The following is an 18,199-nucleotide window of genomic DNA, read 5'->3' on the forward strand; positions in this document are numbered from 1 at the left end:
TTGATATTGGAATTCAACTGCCAAAACAAACACACCCCTCCCTTCAGTGCTCCTTTTGGAAGCTCCGCCCCCCAAATTCTTCACGATGGATTTGCCCTAGCTCTTCTAATGAATTGCAAGAACCACCCCCTGTTGCTGATTGGCTGGAGTAGTGTTGTGTGGATCGGTCTGTTCCACTTTGTTTTTGTCCCATTTACAGAGCCAGGGCTGTGTACAAATACTAGATTTTTTTTTCAGCCCACTCAGAGAACGGACAGCTAGCAGACTGTGAGGAGATATTCGCATAATCTGACAAAAAAATTTTTATTTGATTAGAATTACTGAGTGCACCTTTAAATCATCTGGGCTTTTCTGGTTGTTTTGTTGTTACGTCGTCATGGCACAGAAAATGTTAGTACGCCACTTTTGCTTTTTTTTTTTTTTTTTTTTTTTTTTTGCTTTTTTCTTTAAGAAAAGGAGGGACAAAGTAATTCATAATATAATTCTTTACAAGACCACTTTGGGGGCATTTTTTATTTTTTTTTTACTTTTGTGAGAGAAATCACCCTGAACAAAACCAGTGACACATCTCCTTTTTTAGGCTCATTTAAATTCAGTTTATAAATTCAGTTATACATTTATAAGACGTATATACATAAACATGCTATCTTGCCTTTGATAATCTCTACTTGTATTTCCCTGCCATTACATTGCTTTACAGTCTGACAGCAAAGAAACCAAACAACATCCGTTAGTCATCAAGCTCATCTGCCGCGCATGTGTCTTTAGAGCGCATGCGTAGCTGCAGATGGAATGTAGCTTGCTAGCCTCCCGCGCTATCCGCCGCAGCATCGCAGTCAACTTTGACAAACACGTCATGAGCGTCTTGAACCCGCCGCCAGCGCCGTGCTGATAAAACATGTGGTACGTATACTTTTAATCCATACGGGACTGCATCTGAATCAGCCGTGAAAATGTTTGCATTATGGCTTTTTTTGCGCGCGATGAAACGGCAGCAGTGATGGGAGATCAGGCCTAATTGAAACTCCGTATTGTATTCAAATATATTAAACACATTATTAAAATGCATAAGACACATTAAACACAAAACATATTAAATGAGCAGCGTGTCTGTGTGCGTTATTCGCTCTGACAGTGGCAACAGGCAGCCTGTTGTGGTTGGGTGTCGCTGTATGTAGTGTCAAACTGCAAATACATCCACTGTCAGTTTAGTAGTTTATTTATATTAATAAAGTAGCTTGTAAAGAGTTTAAACTCTTTGTCTCTTTTGCAATCAAATCATAATCCATTTTCTATGTCGGTCAAGTTGAGTCTAGAAAGATAATTGACATGTCATATCTAGGAATTTGCAGTCTGGCCTCATCTGTTATGTTTTCCTGTAAAGAGTTGAGGTATGCTGACCAGCTCATGTGTGTTTGTATATTAAGAGAAAAAACGTGTAGAAGTAAAACATTTTATGATCCATATTATGGGCTCATTATGGTAAAAACAGAATATTAGAGGTATGTCATTGCTCACTGACTAAATATACTGTAGGTTGGATGTTTGCTGAGATGATTAGTCTTAGCAATAAGACATTATGTATTACAATAGATATAACAGGTGTCTCTCTTTTTTTTTCTTTTTTTTTTTTAAGAAAAACTAATTCTTACAAAGGCTAATAAGGTAAGAGTGATGCCTTATTCATTGTTTATACTCCAGTGTCAGTTCTAACACTTCATTAATTTCAAGTCAAGTTGTTATTATTTTCATTTATTCTCTGCATAGCAGGAGGAGATGAAACAAAATGATTAGTTGTTTCTCTGTAGAGGCAAGACTGACATACAATGAGGTCCAAAATTCAGATATTTTTCCAGTTAAAGCTGGAAATAGTTTTAGGATTTTGAAAAACATTAAACAAAATAAGTTATGTACGATGAAGAAGAAATATTTCAGATGATGCACAATTTTTAGGTCACCAAACAAATGTAAGTAATGACTTGTACTTGTCAAACTAAAAATGTACCAGACTTGCTCTTTGGAACATCTTGCACAAACTTGTGGAGTTCATGCTGTCATTTAAAGGGATAGTTCACCCAGAAATGAAAATTCTCTCATCATTTACTCACCCTCATGCAATCCCAGATATGTAAGACTTTCTTTCTTCTGCAGAACACAAATTATGAAGGTTTTATTTTTTTTTTTTTTTTTTGTAGAAGAAAATCTCAGCTTTGTTGGTCCATATAATGCAAGTGAATGGAGACTAAAATTTGGAAGCTCCAAAAAGCACATAAAGGCAGCATAAAAGTAATCCATAAAACTCCAGTGGTTAAATCAATGTCTTCAGAAGCTATATTATTGGTGTGGTGGGTGAGAAACAGATCAATATATAAGTCATTTTTTACTATAAATTCTCCTCCCTGTCTAGTAGGGTGACGTGAATAATGCAAATCACCAAAAACACAAGAGCTTGAAAGTTAAGTGGAGATTTATAGTAAAAAATAACTTAAATATTGATCTGGTTCACACCCACACCTATCCTATAGTTTCTGAAAATATAGATTTAACAACTGGAGTCGTATGGATTACTTTTATGTGGCCTTTATGTGCTTTTTGAAACTTCAACATTTTGGTCACCATTCACTTACATTGTGAGGATCTACAGAGCTGAAAAATTCTTCTAAAAATCTTCGTTTGTGTTTAGCAGATGAAAGAAAGTCAAACACATCTGGGATGGCATAACGTTGAGTAAATGATGAGAGCAGTTTCATGTTTATGTGAACTATTCCTTTAAAGCAAATGGGGGACATGCCAAATACTAAGAAATTCACATCATGTCATATGTCTACTTTTCACTCACTATGCTTATAATATCATTTGTAATGAAAGCATTGTATTCAGTTAGAAAAATGCTACATACTATAGCAGCCTTTTAATTAGTGGTCTCAGACATTTGGACCCCGCTGAATATGATCTTTATGCTTTGTTTGTGTGAGCAGTAAAAATGAAGGAAACACGTTATTACTAATGTGACGGTTTCTCTTAAACTTAAGCTTGTTGTTTCTCTCAGTCAGGTTGTCGGAGGGGAAGTGCTGTAAACCCAACCGTGTTGACTGTTGTTAGGAATCCTTATGTTGGACCGGTCTCTTCCTGTAGCTTTTGCTCAACTTATCAGCTTTCAGCGATGAACATTGATGACAAGCTGGAGGGGATGCTTATGAAATGTGGCCCTGTGGGGCTTCACCACTCATCCAGAAGCTTGGGGCCTTCAGGGGTGGACGGAAGAGGAAGAAGAGGCAGTTTGGATTTGACACTTGGGGAACGGAGCTTGGCCAATCATCCACTTTTGGCAGAGGATGACGATGAGGAGGAGGAGGATGATGAAGACTTGGCAGGCGGAGGGCTGACCTCACATAATCTGATGTCCCAGGATGACATGATGGTTCATGAGGAGACGGTGAAAAATGATGGACAGGATGAATCCACTTTCTCACAGCGAATCTCCCATAAATTAGACTATACACTCAGTATGCCAGTAAGTCTATAGCCACATAAGGTGATTAAGACCTGATTGCTGTGCTTTATCAAAAGTGTTTCTTTTATTTCCAAAGAGGGTACAAAGATGAGACATTATCAGCATCAGCTGTTAATCGTGTCCGCTTGACCGATAAACAGAAGTGTTAGCTTCCCTTTGTGTCAGACAGTTATGAAATCTACCAACAGCTGTGTCAATGGATAATAAACAAAAAAAAATGTTTTTTTCCCCATGTAAATTTTGTATAAAATAATGTTATTTCTTTAAAAAAAAATCTTTGTACATCTCATTTTCAATTGTTGTACTGTGTATATTGGCCAATGGCTGCCCTCCACTCTAGACATTAGTACCCAGATCAGTCTATTAACAGTTTATAACCTTTAAACAATATGACAGATTTTTGTGTAAAGATTAATATAAGAGCACAAGTAATCAAGCATACTTCAAATTAAGTTATCTTTGACATTTTCAAGGAAATCTAGCCTAAACTTTATGGAGAAAAAAATAAGGCTTTTTTTAAAAGTCTGTTACAGTATATGTTACTTTTTATGCTTTTAGACACTGAGAAATTCAGTAAATGAATGTAATTCATTGTTTTGTTTTTGCATATGTTAGATAAATATAAAGCAGGAGATGAAAGTGCCAGATTCGTTGATTCTGATGAAGAAGGAGAAGAAACAAGGGAGGGACTCCAATGACTGTCACAAAAAGAAGAAGAGAAAGCAGCGCTCGCCTGCAAAGGTTTTATATAAAGCATCAGAGTTGCCATTGTTAAAGTAACCATATGATATAACCTCTCTAAGTGAGGGATACGTCTCAGGATGCAAGACATTGATGGAAAAAAAGTCATTTCAAAAGGAATGCAAGTTTAGAAGTGTCCTGAAGTTACTTGTTTTTTTTATAGGGGACTTACTCGCTGTAAATGATCTCATTTATGTTAAGAGTACTTGGCTGCTAAGCTAATTTTTTGTGCTATTCCTTAAAAACTATGATGCACCTCTATAAGGTTTTAAGAACCACACCAGAAATTAGGTTTATTATTTCCTTAAATGGCCCTTTGCAATCAGAACATGATTATGACATATTCTGTAAAGTAGTATTGAACTATTTTCTCTCCATCATCTTATTAGATCCTCACCATTAATGAAGATGGCTCCCTCAGGCACCAGAATCCAAAATCTCATGTCTGTGAGCACTGCAATGCAGCTTTTCGGACAAACTACCATTTACAAAGACACGTCTTTATTCACACAGGTAAGATAAAACTACATGTGCTGGTCTTTAGGAAGTCATTTGCATGTAAAAGAACAAAACAACAAACCCAATTTTATTGGCAGGTGAAAAGCCTTACCAGTGCAATCAGTGTGACATGCGTTTTATTCAGAAGTACCTGCTGCAGAGACATGAGAAGATCCACACAGGTAAGCAGTGATTTAAGCAGTGCTCACTTTGATGGGATCGAAAAGTACTTGATTTGCTTAAATTGTGCTTGGCGTTCATCATAACCTGTAATGTCCCACCTGTAGGAGAAAAACCTTTTCGCTGTGATGAATGTGGAATGAAATTTATCCAGAAATACCACATGGAGAGACACAAGAGGACACACAGCGGGGAGAAGCCCTACCAGTGTGACCACTGCCATCAGGTTAGGCAATATCTGGTTTGAACCAAATCAACCAATATCTATTTCGATATTGTGCAATCAAAAGGGTTACCATGGTCATGGGATACCTGGAAATATCAGGGAGTTTTAAATGTGTGATTTCCAGGCTTAGAAAACTAATTGAAATGAATGAAATCTTGAAAAATCACAGAAAATGTTGTATAGTTATGCTATGCTTTAAAATATTTCATTGGCAAGAAATTGTTCTTTTTGAGTGCAATCTTAAAAATATACAGTACTGTGCAAAAGTTTTAGGCACTTGTGAAAAATGTTGCATAGTGAGGATGTCTTATAAAATAATGCCATTAATAGTTTTCATTTTTCAGTTAACATTATACAAAGTCCAGTAAACATAAAAAAGCTAAATCAATATTTGGTGTGACCACCTTTGCCTTTAAAACAGCACCAATTCTCCTAGGTACACCTGAACACAGGGCAGATAGGATGTACCAAGCTTCTTGGAGAATTCACCACAGTATCACCACTTCTATTTAGGCTGTCTCAATTGCATCTGTCTCATCTTGTAATCCCAGACTGACTCGATGTTCAGTGGGGGGCTCTGTGGGGGCAATGCCATCTCTTGCAGAGCGCCCTGTTCTTCTATTCTAATCTTTTCGATTTGAAAAAGTAATGTTTGGGAGTCTCAAATGTATTTTTCCTGTTGACACACTAAAGCTGAAGATATAAATAACCATCTTAAGACAAATGTTTTTGTGAAATATCTTAAGTGCCTAAAACTTTTGCACAGTACTGTATTTATCTTTATTTTTAAAGGGAGGGGGCCTGACATGCCTTTTTATTATTTTATTTTGTTCCTTGAGGTTGTCCACTTTTTTCACTTATAATATTTTGCACAAAAGTAATATAACATTTTTCACACTCATTCTGACCCTCTGTCAGAAACGCTCACTTTTGGTGCTGCTTCTCCTTTATGACTTGACAGTGAACACCCACTGTTGTGATTGGTTCTGTTCTTGACTGACCTGCTCTCTCCTTGCCATCTCACTGCTCACTACTGCTAGGTGGGTTTACGGAAGTGATAAGGCAAAGTAGGCGTTGATGTGGAGACGATTAGATACAAATGTCTACCACAGTGTCACAATGTGGAGGAAGTACAGAACAAGTTTTTTTGGCAGCTTGGTTTCAACAAATGCTCTTTTTTGCAGTGAAGAGGAAGTTTTGTGTTCTGAAACTTACAATTTGTTTTTATAGTACAATGAATGAAAGTTGAAATGGAAATTCATAGGTGAAAAAGTGTGGGAACACTTAATTAAAATGTTAGTGTGCATCAAATACTGTAGCAGGGTTCCCACGGATCCTTAAAATGTCTTAATTTTGTAAATTTTTCCAAAGTTTAAGGTAATAAAAAGATACATAAATAAATGATACAACAAAAGTCTTAATTATCATTTAAAGAGGTCTTAAATTTGTGAGCGGAAAGACAGGAATTGTGATCTGACCTAATGTGATTATCAAACTTAAAAAGAATACGATTCAATTAAAATAATACACGTGCTGCGTCCTTCAAAGTGAAAACACAGCACTATATTTTCTCCAAGCACACGGGGACTTGTCAGTGTTTCCTGCTGTTGCTGAGCAGTTCACAATCATTAAGTAGGGTGACCATATTATGCTATTAGCATAACATAAATATATATAAATAAATAAACATTTCCAACATTCTTTTGAATGTCCATGTACTAAAATAAAATATTTGATGCCATGAGTGTACCTTCATTTACTATTAGTATTATTTTGAATGGCCATGGAAAATGAAGCAATGTGATAACAATTTTACCTGGTCACAAAAAGTAGTCTGTTAATTTACCTGATGAACTTTCACCTTATGCTGACCCTTTATGCTTTGCAGAGCTAATGTGTGCTTCTAAATCACTCGCACCTTTATTAGCAACTGACACACAAGTGCCAGCTTTACATGTCATACATTCTGCTTCCCATGGATCTCGACCTGGACGAAAGCATGGAAATTGTTTGTGCAAATCTTCTGTAAATTTGCACTTTCGTTTGGGCATTGTTTCCACTCAGCTGTCATTTGCTGCTACTGTCAAGCAACTGTTTGATGCCGAACACAACAGCGCTTCGCGCATTCGCTGAGAGATTGACAGGCAGGAATTTGGGCAATAGTTGCTGCAAGCCTCTTATAACTGACCAATTGGTGTGCGAGAAGGCGGGACTTACAAAGAGGAGTTAAAGCAATGCAAATATGCACACACACAATGAAGTATTAGACCAGATGCACATCATAATGCATCTAAAGCCGAATCACGGACATTTTCGCAAATTTAGAAATCCTGGCCGGACACTTTTTTAAGGTCCGAAAAGAGGACATGTCCGGGAAAAAGAGGACGTATGGTCACCCTACATTAAGCCATATCAGAAATTTATGACAAGCGATCACTAATGATCACCTGAAGATGATGATGATATAATGTTGATGAAATATGACAGTTTACTTTTAATTGTTTATATTGTAATACGTTATAGATTATTGTAGTAGTGCACATTTTATGTGAAGCACAAACTTTTCAAAATAAGAGTCCCTGTTGTACTTCAGCTTTTAAAAATTCCGCACTATGAATCAAATCTTTTTTTTCTTTTTCTTTTTTTCTTTCTTTTTTTCCCCCTGCTTATTGGTATTTTGGTTGCACCATAAACTGCAGCTGGAATTTAATTCAATTTGGCTCTTGTAGCCTCTGTCTGGCCCTCACCTTCACAGGAAGGAAATGCTAAGAATATTTCATATAGGCTTCCAATTTTAAAAACTATTGGCAGATAAATTGCCTTTCCTCTAATTTGTATTTAGTTATATAATTTTAAATAAACCAATTTTAATGTGATATACAGTATATGTGGAAAACATGTCTTGAGTATTTTAAACTTGCATATATCCTAACATGTTTTACTGATAAACAATTTTAAGGCCATGTTGAATTCTGTTTAAGTAAGATTCTGTAATACAGGATTTATTTTGAGATTGTGTGGATTTGGTATGGGGATACAGTATTAATTTTATTTGTTCGGGTCTTGAAAAATGTCTTAAAGTCTTAAATTTGATTTTAAAAACTCTGCAGCAACACTGTGTAGCCTAAACATGTTATAATATTGATCAAAAGAATGTATATTTTTCTTAACAGTATTTCTCCAGAACTGACCGAGTACTGAAGCACAGACGTATGTGCCATGATAATAAGGACAGGAAGTTGCAGAAAGCAGCTGCGAAAGATGGCCCTCTTCGTAGCCCAGAAAGCTTGGACTTCTCTTTTCCTGCCAAGGAATGCACGCTTCCCAAGAAGAAACGTCAGAAGTCCTCTGATAAAAGTCGAGTCTCGCTCACAAGTCCCACCATTCCTGACAAAGTGGCGGAATCCGGTAATGAAGAGGAGAAGACGGAAGACAGGCTCGACAAAAGCGAGTGTCTTCCACTTTACGCAATAGCCACCAAAGTGAAGGACGAGTATGTTGTGGCAGATTATTCGGTAGAGCTGCCTGATTCTCTGCCTAGCAACAGGCATCTTGCAGGGGAGGAATCTAATGATGAGATCATCAGTCCTCCAAAACTAGTTCTGAAGAAAATTGCCAGCAGGAGAGGTGTGAAACAGCAGCTGCTAGAACAGTCACAAAGTCTCTCTCCCTTGTCTTCATTTGAAGAAAGCAAAGTAACAAGATACACTTTTGAGATTGTGGATAATAAAGGCCTTTTAGATGTCGAGACCAATCCTGACATGGAGTCGGTAGACACCCTACAAGGAGGACAAGCAAAACCAACCGGAAGCAGCACAAACTATGACGATGCCATGCAGTTTCTCAAGAAGAAGCGATACCTCCATGCAGCTATGGCTAACACTAGCAGAGACTATGCGCTGAACGTGAGCAGCATTGTGTCACAGCCCTCCGTCACTCAGGCATCTGTAGCGAGTGTCATTGATGAGACTATTCCCACCACAATCCTCTCTGAGACTCAGACATTGAACGTAGAGATCAAGTCCAGTAATGAGAAGAATGTCCTCCCAGACGAGGTCCTTCAAACACTTCTCGACCACTACTCCAATAAGGCCAACGGGCAAGCGGAGCTTTCCTTCAGTGTGGCGGACACAGAGGTGACATCCAGCATCTCCATCAACTCTTCCGATGAGAGTAGCCCCACTGAGGCTTTGGGTAGCAGCTCACAAGCGCCCCCGGCAGAGAAGGCCAGCCTTCTACAAGAGTACTCCAAGTTTCTCCAGCAAGCACTGGAAAGGACCAGTCAGAACGACACCTATCTAAACAACCAGAGTCTTACTTTTGTAAGTGACAGTAGCAGTCTTGCTGGCCAGCCTTTGTTTTCCACTGAGAAGCAATTCACATCCCCATCCCGGTTCAGACCGAGCATGAACTCACCTTTGAGGTCCACCTTGGAGAAACCCAGCTTTAGCCTTTTAGTAGATTCCCAACACTCCTTCTCCTTGTCAGGTGACGAGACAAACCCTTCCTCGGTTTCGCCAACGGAGGACTTTCTCGACCAAGTGACCTCGCCTAAAAAGACAGATGCGCAAAGCATTAGTCAGACATTTCAGATTGCCACTTTTGAGCAGAACTTTCGATCTCAGTTCCCAAGCTCAAGATCTGGAATATCCTCGCAGTTTAGCATCGCCAGTGGACAAGTTAGCCTGAGAGCACATGGAGGAACAGACTTTCCAGAGTTTTCTCTTGTTAGTGAATCAAGAACTCCACTAACTTCATCACCAGATGCTACAAGCAGCCAAACCTTTGGCTAAATGAGAGCTTTTAATGTTTTGAAGCATTTTAAAGGCACTTTATATTCAAGGTCTTTGAGTTCTGTCAATGAAGGCAATGTGATCTCTGTGCAAATACCTATGATTTTCCATCTTTAAACAATCAAGCATGTGTGGAAATCAGGACTAGAGTGATACCCCACATTAGATTTAATTATCACCACCTTTAATGAAGACTGTCTGATTTTTTTTTTATCTGTCATATATGCTCAACATGATCATACTATACTATGGCTTTCCAAATTAGCTAATTTATTTGTTAAAGCTTATGTGTTTCTTAATAATCATAATTCAGTCATATTTCGATTAAACTGTGCTAACGGCTCAGTTGCACTAAATCACTGTTGTTGTTGTATTATAAATTTTGCAGGTCACTGGTGGCTTTACCTAGATAAATCTTTACAGAGATCATGATCATATTGGCCTCTTGTTAGTGATCAGTTATTTTGCTGGAATTTATTAACAACAGATTCAATAGACTGACATAATAATAAAGCTATTTAACATTAGAAACTACCCTAGCATTACAGATTTTTTTTAATTTTTTTTTTTAGATATTATTTTTTGGTGAGGTACATAAAGAACCTAACAATTGTACCCTCAGGTAAGGCACTTACCTCCAGCTTAGTCCTCTATAAAAGTGACTGCAAGTCACTTTGGTAAAAAAAAAAAAAAAAAAAGTGTCTACTGAATAACCAGTATTATTTCACTTTCCCCTTATTTGTGAGCTCATTGGGGTGCAATTTGTATTATTTGTTGTATATATATATATCTATCTATATATATAGATATATATAGATATGCATTCAGTGATCACATGATTCTTCACAACCTCTCAATGAGACAGTCTTCATGTATCTCACACTGTGTTCAAACTGACGTAGACCCTAATATTATATGATGAGATGATATAATCCTGAAATATTTTTGCACATTACTCTGAAGGTTGTTGGATTAAAAAAGAAAGAGATATTCTAATACAGATAAAATATTTACTTCTGTGATAATCAGCATATTTGTATTTGATGGAATGTCTACCGAGTTATGCCAAATAGATTTGAGGTGCACATGGCACTTGGTATTCTGTAGAAGGCATCTGTAGAGGTTTTGATTTCACACATCCCACATTTGGGGATGCCGTTTTAGTAATTGTCTTGGGGAAACGCCCCAACAGGTGGTCATTTGTCAGTTTGTCATCAATGAGCCTGACTTGACTCAGTGGTTATTTCACAACTAGTTTTCAATTCATATTGTAAATTAAGTGCATTACATCACCTTTTTTTTCTAAAGAGCATTTCATTTGTTCACAGTGTGTTTTTTTTAATTTGCAGATGTACTGGAGATCTGCGAAACGTTGCCCAATAAATAGCACTTTGGGCTCATGGGAATTTTTTTGTTTTTTTGTTATTGTCTTAAAGCACTTTTTAATTCACCTTATCCAGCATTTGAGATATGAAATGGAACCATCTATTATGGCAAGTTGTCTTGAGTGAAATTAATGAAGATGATTTAAGAATGTGCTGTATGATCTGATATCATATTTTTATGCTTGCTCTTTGTCTCAAAAATATTAGTTAGAAAACATGTTTGTGTATCAGATTCATATGCTGTTTCTTATTGCATTAATATAGAACTAAAAAAATAACTTCATGTTTGGTAAAGTTCTAGTGCTAGTATGGATATGCACAAAACATTTGTTTATTGCACATTTCTCTTTATCTTATAGCTTAACTAATGTAAATTAAAAGCTTTGTTCCTTTTTTCTCTAATTGTCTATGGCAATGTACCTGCTTTTCCCACAAATGTACCTTGATTTAATCTTAGCTTTGTTTTGTTTTTAAAAAATTCAAAAAAGAGAAAGTATCATGCCAGTTTGTACAAGAGCAGCCCTTTAAGTATGATTTTCTTAATCCGCATGTTTTACTTACGGTTCCCTATAAGTGTGCCTAAACATTCCTGTTTTTCTTTGTTCTTTATAGATGTTGCAAATAAGGTGTATATTTTAAGTTGTGCATTTCTCTGTGCACATTTTTTCTTTTGTGTATAGAATGTAGAGGGAAAGCAACACAATTTATGAATATTTTCTGCCATTTTGGTTTTCTCATTCCTACGGTCCTTGATTCCTTTTAGCACAACTGTTGTCACAAAATCATATTTGTGTTCATGTATGTAAAATTTAAAATACTTGTCCTCTCTAATGAAATGCTTCTTAATGCTGTTTTAATTATTACAATCTCATTATAGTAGACATCTTATGGATCTCATACACCCTCAAAGGATATTATTTATCATTTCAGTGTCATTTAATACCTACAGTATGAATATTGAATGAATAATCACTGTTAAATATTCTCCAGAAATGTATACAAGTGAAATGAAAAATTGAGGAAAGAGCTTGATGCTTTGTTAAAAGTAAATGTTTTTGTAAGCTCAGTTACTGTTGGCTAAGGTAATATCCATTTAAACACATCATATCCATTTAAACACATCACTGTAGTCCTTCTTTATTGATTTTTAGAGCATCAATGTCCTGTCAGGGTTACTGATTATGGATTATTGTTATCTTAGTTTAACTTGAGTGAAAAACAGATGGTTTTATTTAGTGACAGCTCTTGATAATTTTAGACATTTAAAGGGATAGTTCACCTGAAAATGAAAAATCTCTCATTTACTCACCCACATGCCATCCCAGATGTGTATGACTTTCTTCTGCAGAACACAAATGAAGATTTTTAAAAGAATATTTCAGCATGGTAGGTCCATATAGTGCAAGTGAATGGTGACCAGAACTTTAAAGGTCCACAAGGGACATAATGGCAGCATAAAAGTAACCCATACAGACTGCAGTGGTTCAATCCATATATTCTAAAGTGATGTAATAGGTGTGGGTGAGAAATGGATCAATATTTAAATCATTTTTTACTGCAAATCTAAGATGGAGATTAATAGTAAAAAAGGACTTAAATATTGATGTTTCTCACCTACACCTATCATATTGCTTCAGAAGAAATTAATTTAACTACTGGAGTCATATGGATTACTTTTATGCTGCCTTTATGTGTTTTTGGACCTTCTGAGTTCTGGTCACCATTTACTTACATTGTGAGGACCAGCAGAGCTGAGATTTTATTCTAAAACTCTTCATTTGTGTTCTACAGAAGAAAGAAAGTCATAAGGGCGAGTTAATGAGAGATTTTCATTTTTGTGTGAACTGTCCCTTTAATTTCATTGGAGAGTGCATGTCCTCTGACATGGGGGAACATGTTCTAACTGGATATTTTTGATTGTGTGCCTCTGTTGTGTAATATTGAATTGAATGGGTGTAATAAGAAAAGCCTGGGTCATATTTCACCTTAAAATCAAAAGAAAGAAAAAAAATAATAATTTCAGGTCTATTTTAGGACCATTAAGAGGTTTTGCATTTTCTCAATTCCATGACAATTTTACTGTATTAAAATAATCAAAATCACCATTGAGAATAATCTGAATTACAATCCTAAATGGTTATATAAATAACTAGACAAGAAAATATTGTATGGGGAGAAAGTGCTATATTTGAGCAGTACAGCAACAGTGAAACCGAAATAAAAGAGACTCTCATACAACACACGAGGAGGCGCTGAATGGATCATACAGTGCATCCAGAAAGTATTCACAGCACTTCACTTTTTCCACATTGTGTTATGTTACAGCCTTATTCCAAAATGGATTAAATTCATTATTTTCCTCAAAATTCTACAAACAATACCCCATAATGTCAATGTGAAAGAAGTTTGTTTGAAGTCTTTGCAAAGAACAAAAACACATGTACATAAGTATTCACAGCCTTTGCTCAATACTTTGTTGAAGCACCTTTGGCACCAATTACAGCCTCAAGTCTTTTTGAGTATGATGCTACAAGCTCGGCACACCTATTTTTGGGCAGTTTCTCCCAAACTTCTTTGCAGGACCTCTCAAGCTCCATCAGGTTGGATGGGGAGCGTCGGTGCACAGCCATTTTCAGATCTCTCCAGAGATGTTCAATCGGGTTCAAGTCTGGGCTCTGGCTGGGCCACTCAAGGACATTCACAGAGTTGTCCCGGAGCCACTCCTTTGTTATCTTGGCTGTGTGCTTAGGGTCGTTGTCCTGTTAGAAGATGAACCGTCGCCCCAGTCTGAGGTCCAGAGTGCTCTGGAGCAGGTTTCCATCAAGGATGTCTCTGTACATTGCTGCATTCATCTTTCCCTCGATCCTGACTAGTCTCCCAGTTCCTGCCACTGAAAAACATCCCCACAGCATGATGCTGCCACCACCATGCTTCACTGTAGGGATGGTATTGGCCAGGTGATGAGCGGTGCCTGGTTTCCTCCAGACATGACGCTTGCCATTTAGGCCAAAGATTTCAATCTTTGTTTCTCATGGTCTGAGAGTCCTTCAGGTGCCTTTTGGCAAACTCCAGGCAGGCTGTCATGTGCCTTTTACTGAGGAGTGGCTTCCGTCTGGCCACTCTACCATACAGGCCTGATTGGTGAAGTGCTGAAGAGATGGTTGTTCTTCTGGAAGGTTCTCCTCTCTCCACAGAGAAATGCTGGAGCTCTGTCAGAGTGACCATCAGGTTCTTGGTCACCTCCCTGACTAAGGCCCTTCTCCCCCAATTGCTCAGTTTGGCCAGGCGGCCAGCTCTAGGAAGAGTCCTGGTGGTTCCAAACTTCTTCCATTTAAGGATGATGGAGGCCACTGTGCTCATTGGGACCTTCAATGCTGCAGAAATTTTTCTGTACCCTTCCCCAGATCTGTGCCTTGATACAATCCTGTCTCGGAGGCCTACAGACAATTCCTTGAACTTCATGACTTGGTTTGTGCTCTGACATGCACTGTTAACTGTGGGACCTTATATAGACAGGTGTGTGCCTTTCCAAATCATGTCCAATCAACTGAATTTACCACAGGTGGACTCCAATCAAGTTGTAGAAACATCTCAAGGATGATCGGTGGAAACGGGATGCACCTGAGCTCAATTTTGAGTGTCATGGCAAAGGCTGTGAATACTTATGTACATGTGATTTTTTTCGTTTTGTTATTTTTAATACATTTGCAAAGATTTCAAATAAACTTCTTTCACATTGTCATTATGGGGTATTGTTTGTAGACTTTTGAGGAAAATAATGGATTTAATCCATTTTGGAATAAGGCTGTAACATAACAAAATGTTGAAAAAGTGAAGCGCTGTGAATACTTTCTGGATGCACTGTATAGCCTATTATGTGTTTAATGACGTTTATTGCACGTTGCGTTTCACTTGATAACTGCGACAAAATACTGAGACAGCTGGTTATTCAAATATAGCTTTATAGCATATATTGAATAATGAACGGTTCGTAATGGTGCCAAGAAATAGGTTTAAGTGTATTTAACTTGTTTGTGGGGTAATCAATTAACCGGTCGGCTGTGTCGGCAACTTTTTCAGGAATAAAAGCTCACTGTAACTTTGGTGACACTTGAAATTTCGACACACGATGGTACTCGCTCCTGAGTCCTTTATCAAAGACCTTTCATGTTCTGTGACATTAATTGTAATTTTTTATTAATAATTTTGTAGGTAATATCCATCTATATTCCCTAGAAAGTCTATATTCGAGGACCACAAATAAGCTTATTCCACACCCTCAGGTGAGCTCGCGCCTCTCCCTCTCTCACACTGTCCACCTGCTGCTGCATGGGTGCAGAGCGCGCGCACAGGTACGTGTGTTTGTTTTTACGACGAGCACTCAAAGAATTTAGAATTTACCATTATCATAATACCAAATTTTTAAGTATTTAATCAGTCTATATTGGGCCGCTTATCATTAACGTTGGTTGTAGATTTGAAAAAGAGCCCCAGCAGTTGATACTATTGTTAAAAACTGTACAGTAGAAGGCTACTACGCAACTTGGCCTCTCTTTAACTATTGTTTGACAATATTTAATACTATTGTTTGTAGCTAAATGCGTTTCAGTTTAAAGTATTAAAATGTTAGTTTAATGTAGATTTCCTGTTGATTATACTGTGTCGCTTATTAACAGATGTCTTTTGTTGGATATGTATCCAAGCTATGTGGCCATCGCCCAATATTGTTAAAATCGCCTCTGTTCCATATTTAAATGCTTTGTGTTCAACTGCTTTTACATTCCTCAGATCCAGTTCAGCAAATCTTGCGCAGGAGTGAGTATGAGTCCACAGGTTCAAGAGTTATTCCATGAGGATGCACAGGTAATCTCCATTCTGTATACATATGTGAACCTTGTTTCATAAAAAAGAATGTCAATGGAAGCCCATGAGATCGGGTCCAGCTCTTTTACTTAAAGGAATAGTTCACCCAAAAATACAAATTCTCCAAATAAAATAATCTCATCATTTACTCCCCTTCATGCCGTCCCAGATGTGTATGATTTTCTTTCTTCTGCGGAACACAAATTATGATTTTTAGAAGAACATCTCAGCTCTGTAGGACTATACAATGCAAGTGAATGGTGACCAAAACTTTGAAGCTCCAAAAAGCACATAAAGGCAGCATAAAAGTAATTCACATGACTCCAGTGGTTAAATCCATGTCTTCTGAAGAAATCTGATCAGTTTTGGGTGAGAACAGTCCAAAATATAACATGCGCAGAGCGCTAGATGGCGCTGGAAAATGTAATTGATCGCCAAGGAGACTGCAGATGTTAAGATATATAGTGAAAAAGGAGTTTTATTTTGGTCTGTTCTTTTCCAAAATCGATTGGATTGCTTCAGTAGACATGGATTAAACCATTGTGGTTGTATGGATTACTTTAATACTGCCTTTATGTGCTTTTTGGAGTTAAAAGTTGTGGTCATCATTGCATTGCATTGCATTTTATGGACCTAGAGTGCTGAGATATTTTTCTAAAAATCTCCATTAGTGCTCTGCAGGAGAAAAAAAGTCATCCACGTCTGGGATGGCATCAGGGTGAGTCAATTATGAGAAATTCCTTTTTGAATGAGCTATTTCTTTCAATTTTAGGAACTGAATAATTAGAAACAGACATTAATGGTAACTTTCAGTGACTTTTGTTTGTGTAGGGTTCCCAGAGAAATGCTCAAACTTGGTGGAATGTGCAGCTCTTTGTTTGGGAACCTGTTCATTTCGGGACCTGGGATGGAGTCTTCACCACCTGCATGATCAATATATAGTGGTTCTCTTCTTGCGCACTGGCTGGCTTGTGGCAAGTTAAGGCTTTACCACAGTTTTAGGGAAAACAGTAGGCTAATATATTTAGAATAATACTATGCTATTTATCTATACCGTTCTGTAAATATGATGTGTTTTTCTATTTTGTAGGACTTGAACACATTTAAATAAAGGTGTGTGACTTCATTTAAGAGTGCAGTTTTTGTTATTAAAGACATTATAATATCAAAATGTTTTTTTTTGTTTTTTATTTTTAGTCCATGTCTTTTAGCTTTGAGGCCATTTATATGCTAATGTACTCATTAAAGTTGACAGATCACATGTTTCTTATCACACATTTCTGACTGACAGCAGCCATCAAATGAGCATCCAGTGTAAGTGTGACTGTCTTTTTCATATTCCCATCCTTGGGGTAACACAGGTGTGTTGTTGGGCATGCTCCTGGTGTGGTGGTGTTGGTCGCCTAGGTTACAGTGATGTCAGGTATTGGTGTGTGTGAGTGTTGCAGCGTGGGTAATGGTGGGGTCTATTCCATGATGTCCACTGTGCTCGGAGGAAGGGTTGGCGGAACTGTGGGACTCCTGTATGTGTTTGGACAGGCGAGGAGCTCATATCTACATTAATTATGAAAAAATATGGTATAATCTATTTACATTCTTTTTTCCAACTGTTGCATATGCAATGGATGGGGAGTTCACTGTTTTTATATGTGGTTGACACTGTTTCCAGTGTGTAGCTGGAGCGCTGTACATCACAGGAGTCCATTGCACAGGTGCTGATCTTAAAGAGTGTATGGTCAGTGAGGGGAATCTCTGTGGCTGCTCTGCTGGGCCTGCTTGGAATTAACCTGGCAGGGGTGAAAGGGATCGTATGCCTTCAGTTGGTTCTACTGGCCATATTAGCTCTGTCAGCTCTGAATTTTTTAATCAGGACATTTAGTTATTTAGATCCAGGTGAGTTACAGTATCTTGAATTAGAAAGAGATTGCATCAACTGTTATTTGTGTGTATAGATTTGCATTTGAGACTGAAGTATTGATTTACCCTGTGTCTAAATATG

General features: G+C 37.5%; 1 protein-coding gene and 1 pseudogene across 4 annotated transcripts; both read left to right on the forward strand.

Annotated features, from left to right (window-relative positions):
* Positions 1–757: 757 nt before the first annotated feature.
* On the forward strand, positions 758–11,444 carry LOC127448490 (zinc finger protein 148-like). 4 transcript variants are annotated; one of them, XM_051711081.1, is made up of 8 exons: positions 772–903; positions 1,637–1,665; positions 3,050–3,514; positions 4,130–4,255; positions 4,645–4,768; positions 4,852–4,935; positions 5,041–5,159; positions 8,333–11,444. In XM_051711081.1, the coding sequence occupies exons 3-8, from the start codon at positions 3,164–3,166 to the stop codon at positions 9,950–9,952; spliced, it is 2,424 nt and encodes an 807-aa protein (XP_051567041.1). In that variant the 5' UTR covers positions 772–903; positions 1,637–1,665; positions 3,050–3,163; the 3' UTR covers positions 9,953–11,444. The 4 variants fall into 4 exon arrangements, with proteins under 4 accessions (XP_051567039.1, XP_051567040.1, XP_051567041.1 ...); XM_051711082.1 differs by having other exon boundaries at positions 780–903; positions 3,054–3,514; XM_051711079.1 differs by lacking the exon at positions 1,637–1,665 and having other exon boundaries at positions 758–903.
* Positions 11,445–16,158: 4,714 nt separating this feature from the next.
* LOC127448031 (solute carrier family 12 member 8-like) overlaps positions 16,159–18,199 on the forward strand; it is a 44,645-nt pseudogene continuing 42,604 nt past the window's right edge.

Source organism: Myxocyprinus asiaticus, chromosome 11 (assembly GCF_019703515.2).
Source record: "Myxocyprinus asiaticus isolate MX2 ecotype Aquarium Trade chromosome 11, UBuf_Myxa_2, whole genome shotgun sequence".
NCBI lineage: Eukaryota > Metazoa > Chordata > Actinopteri > Cypriniformes > Catostomidae > Myxocyprinus > Myxocyprinus asiaticus.

Coding starts and splice junctions, on each gene's coding strand:
- LOC127448490 (XM_051711079.1), top strand. CDS start 3,164: ATGAACATTGATGACAAGCTGGAGGGGATGCTTATGAAATGTGGCCCT. Junction 4,936..5,040: donor ACATGAGAAGATCCACACAG/GTAAGCAGTGAT, acceptor TCCCACCTGTAG/GAGAAAAACCTTTTCGCTGT. Junction 5,160..8,332: donor AGTGTGACCACTGCCATCAG/GTTAGGCAATAT, acceptor TTTTCTTAACAG/TATTTCTCCAGAACTGACCG.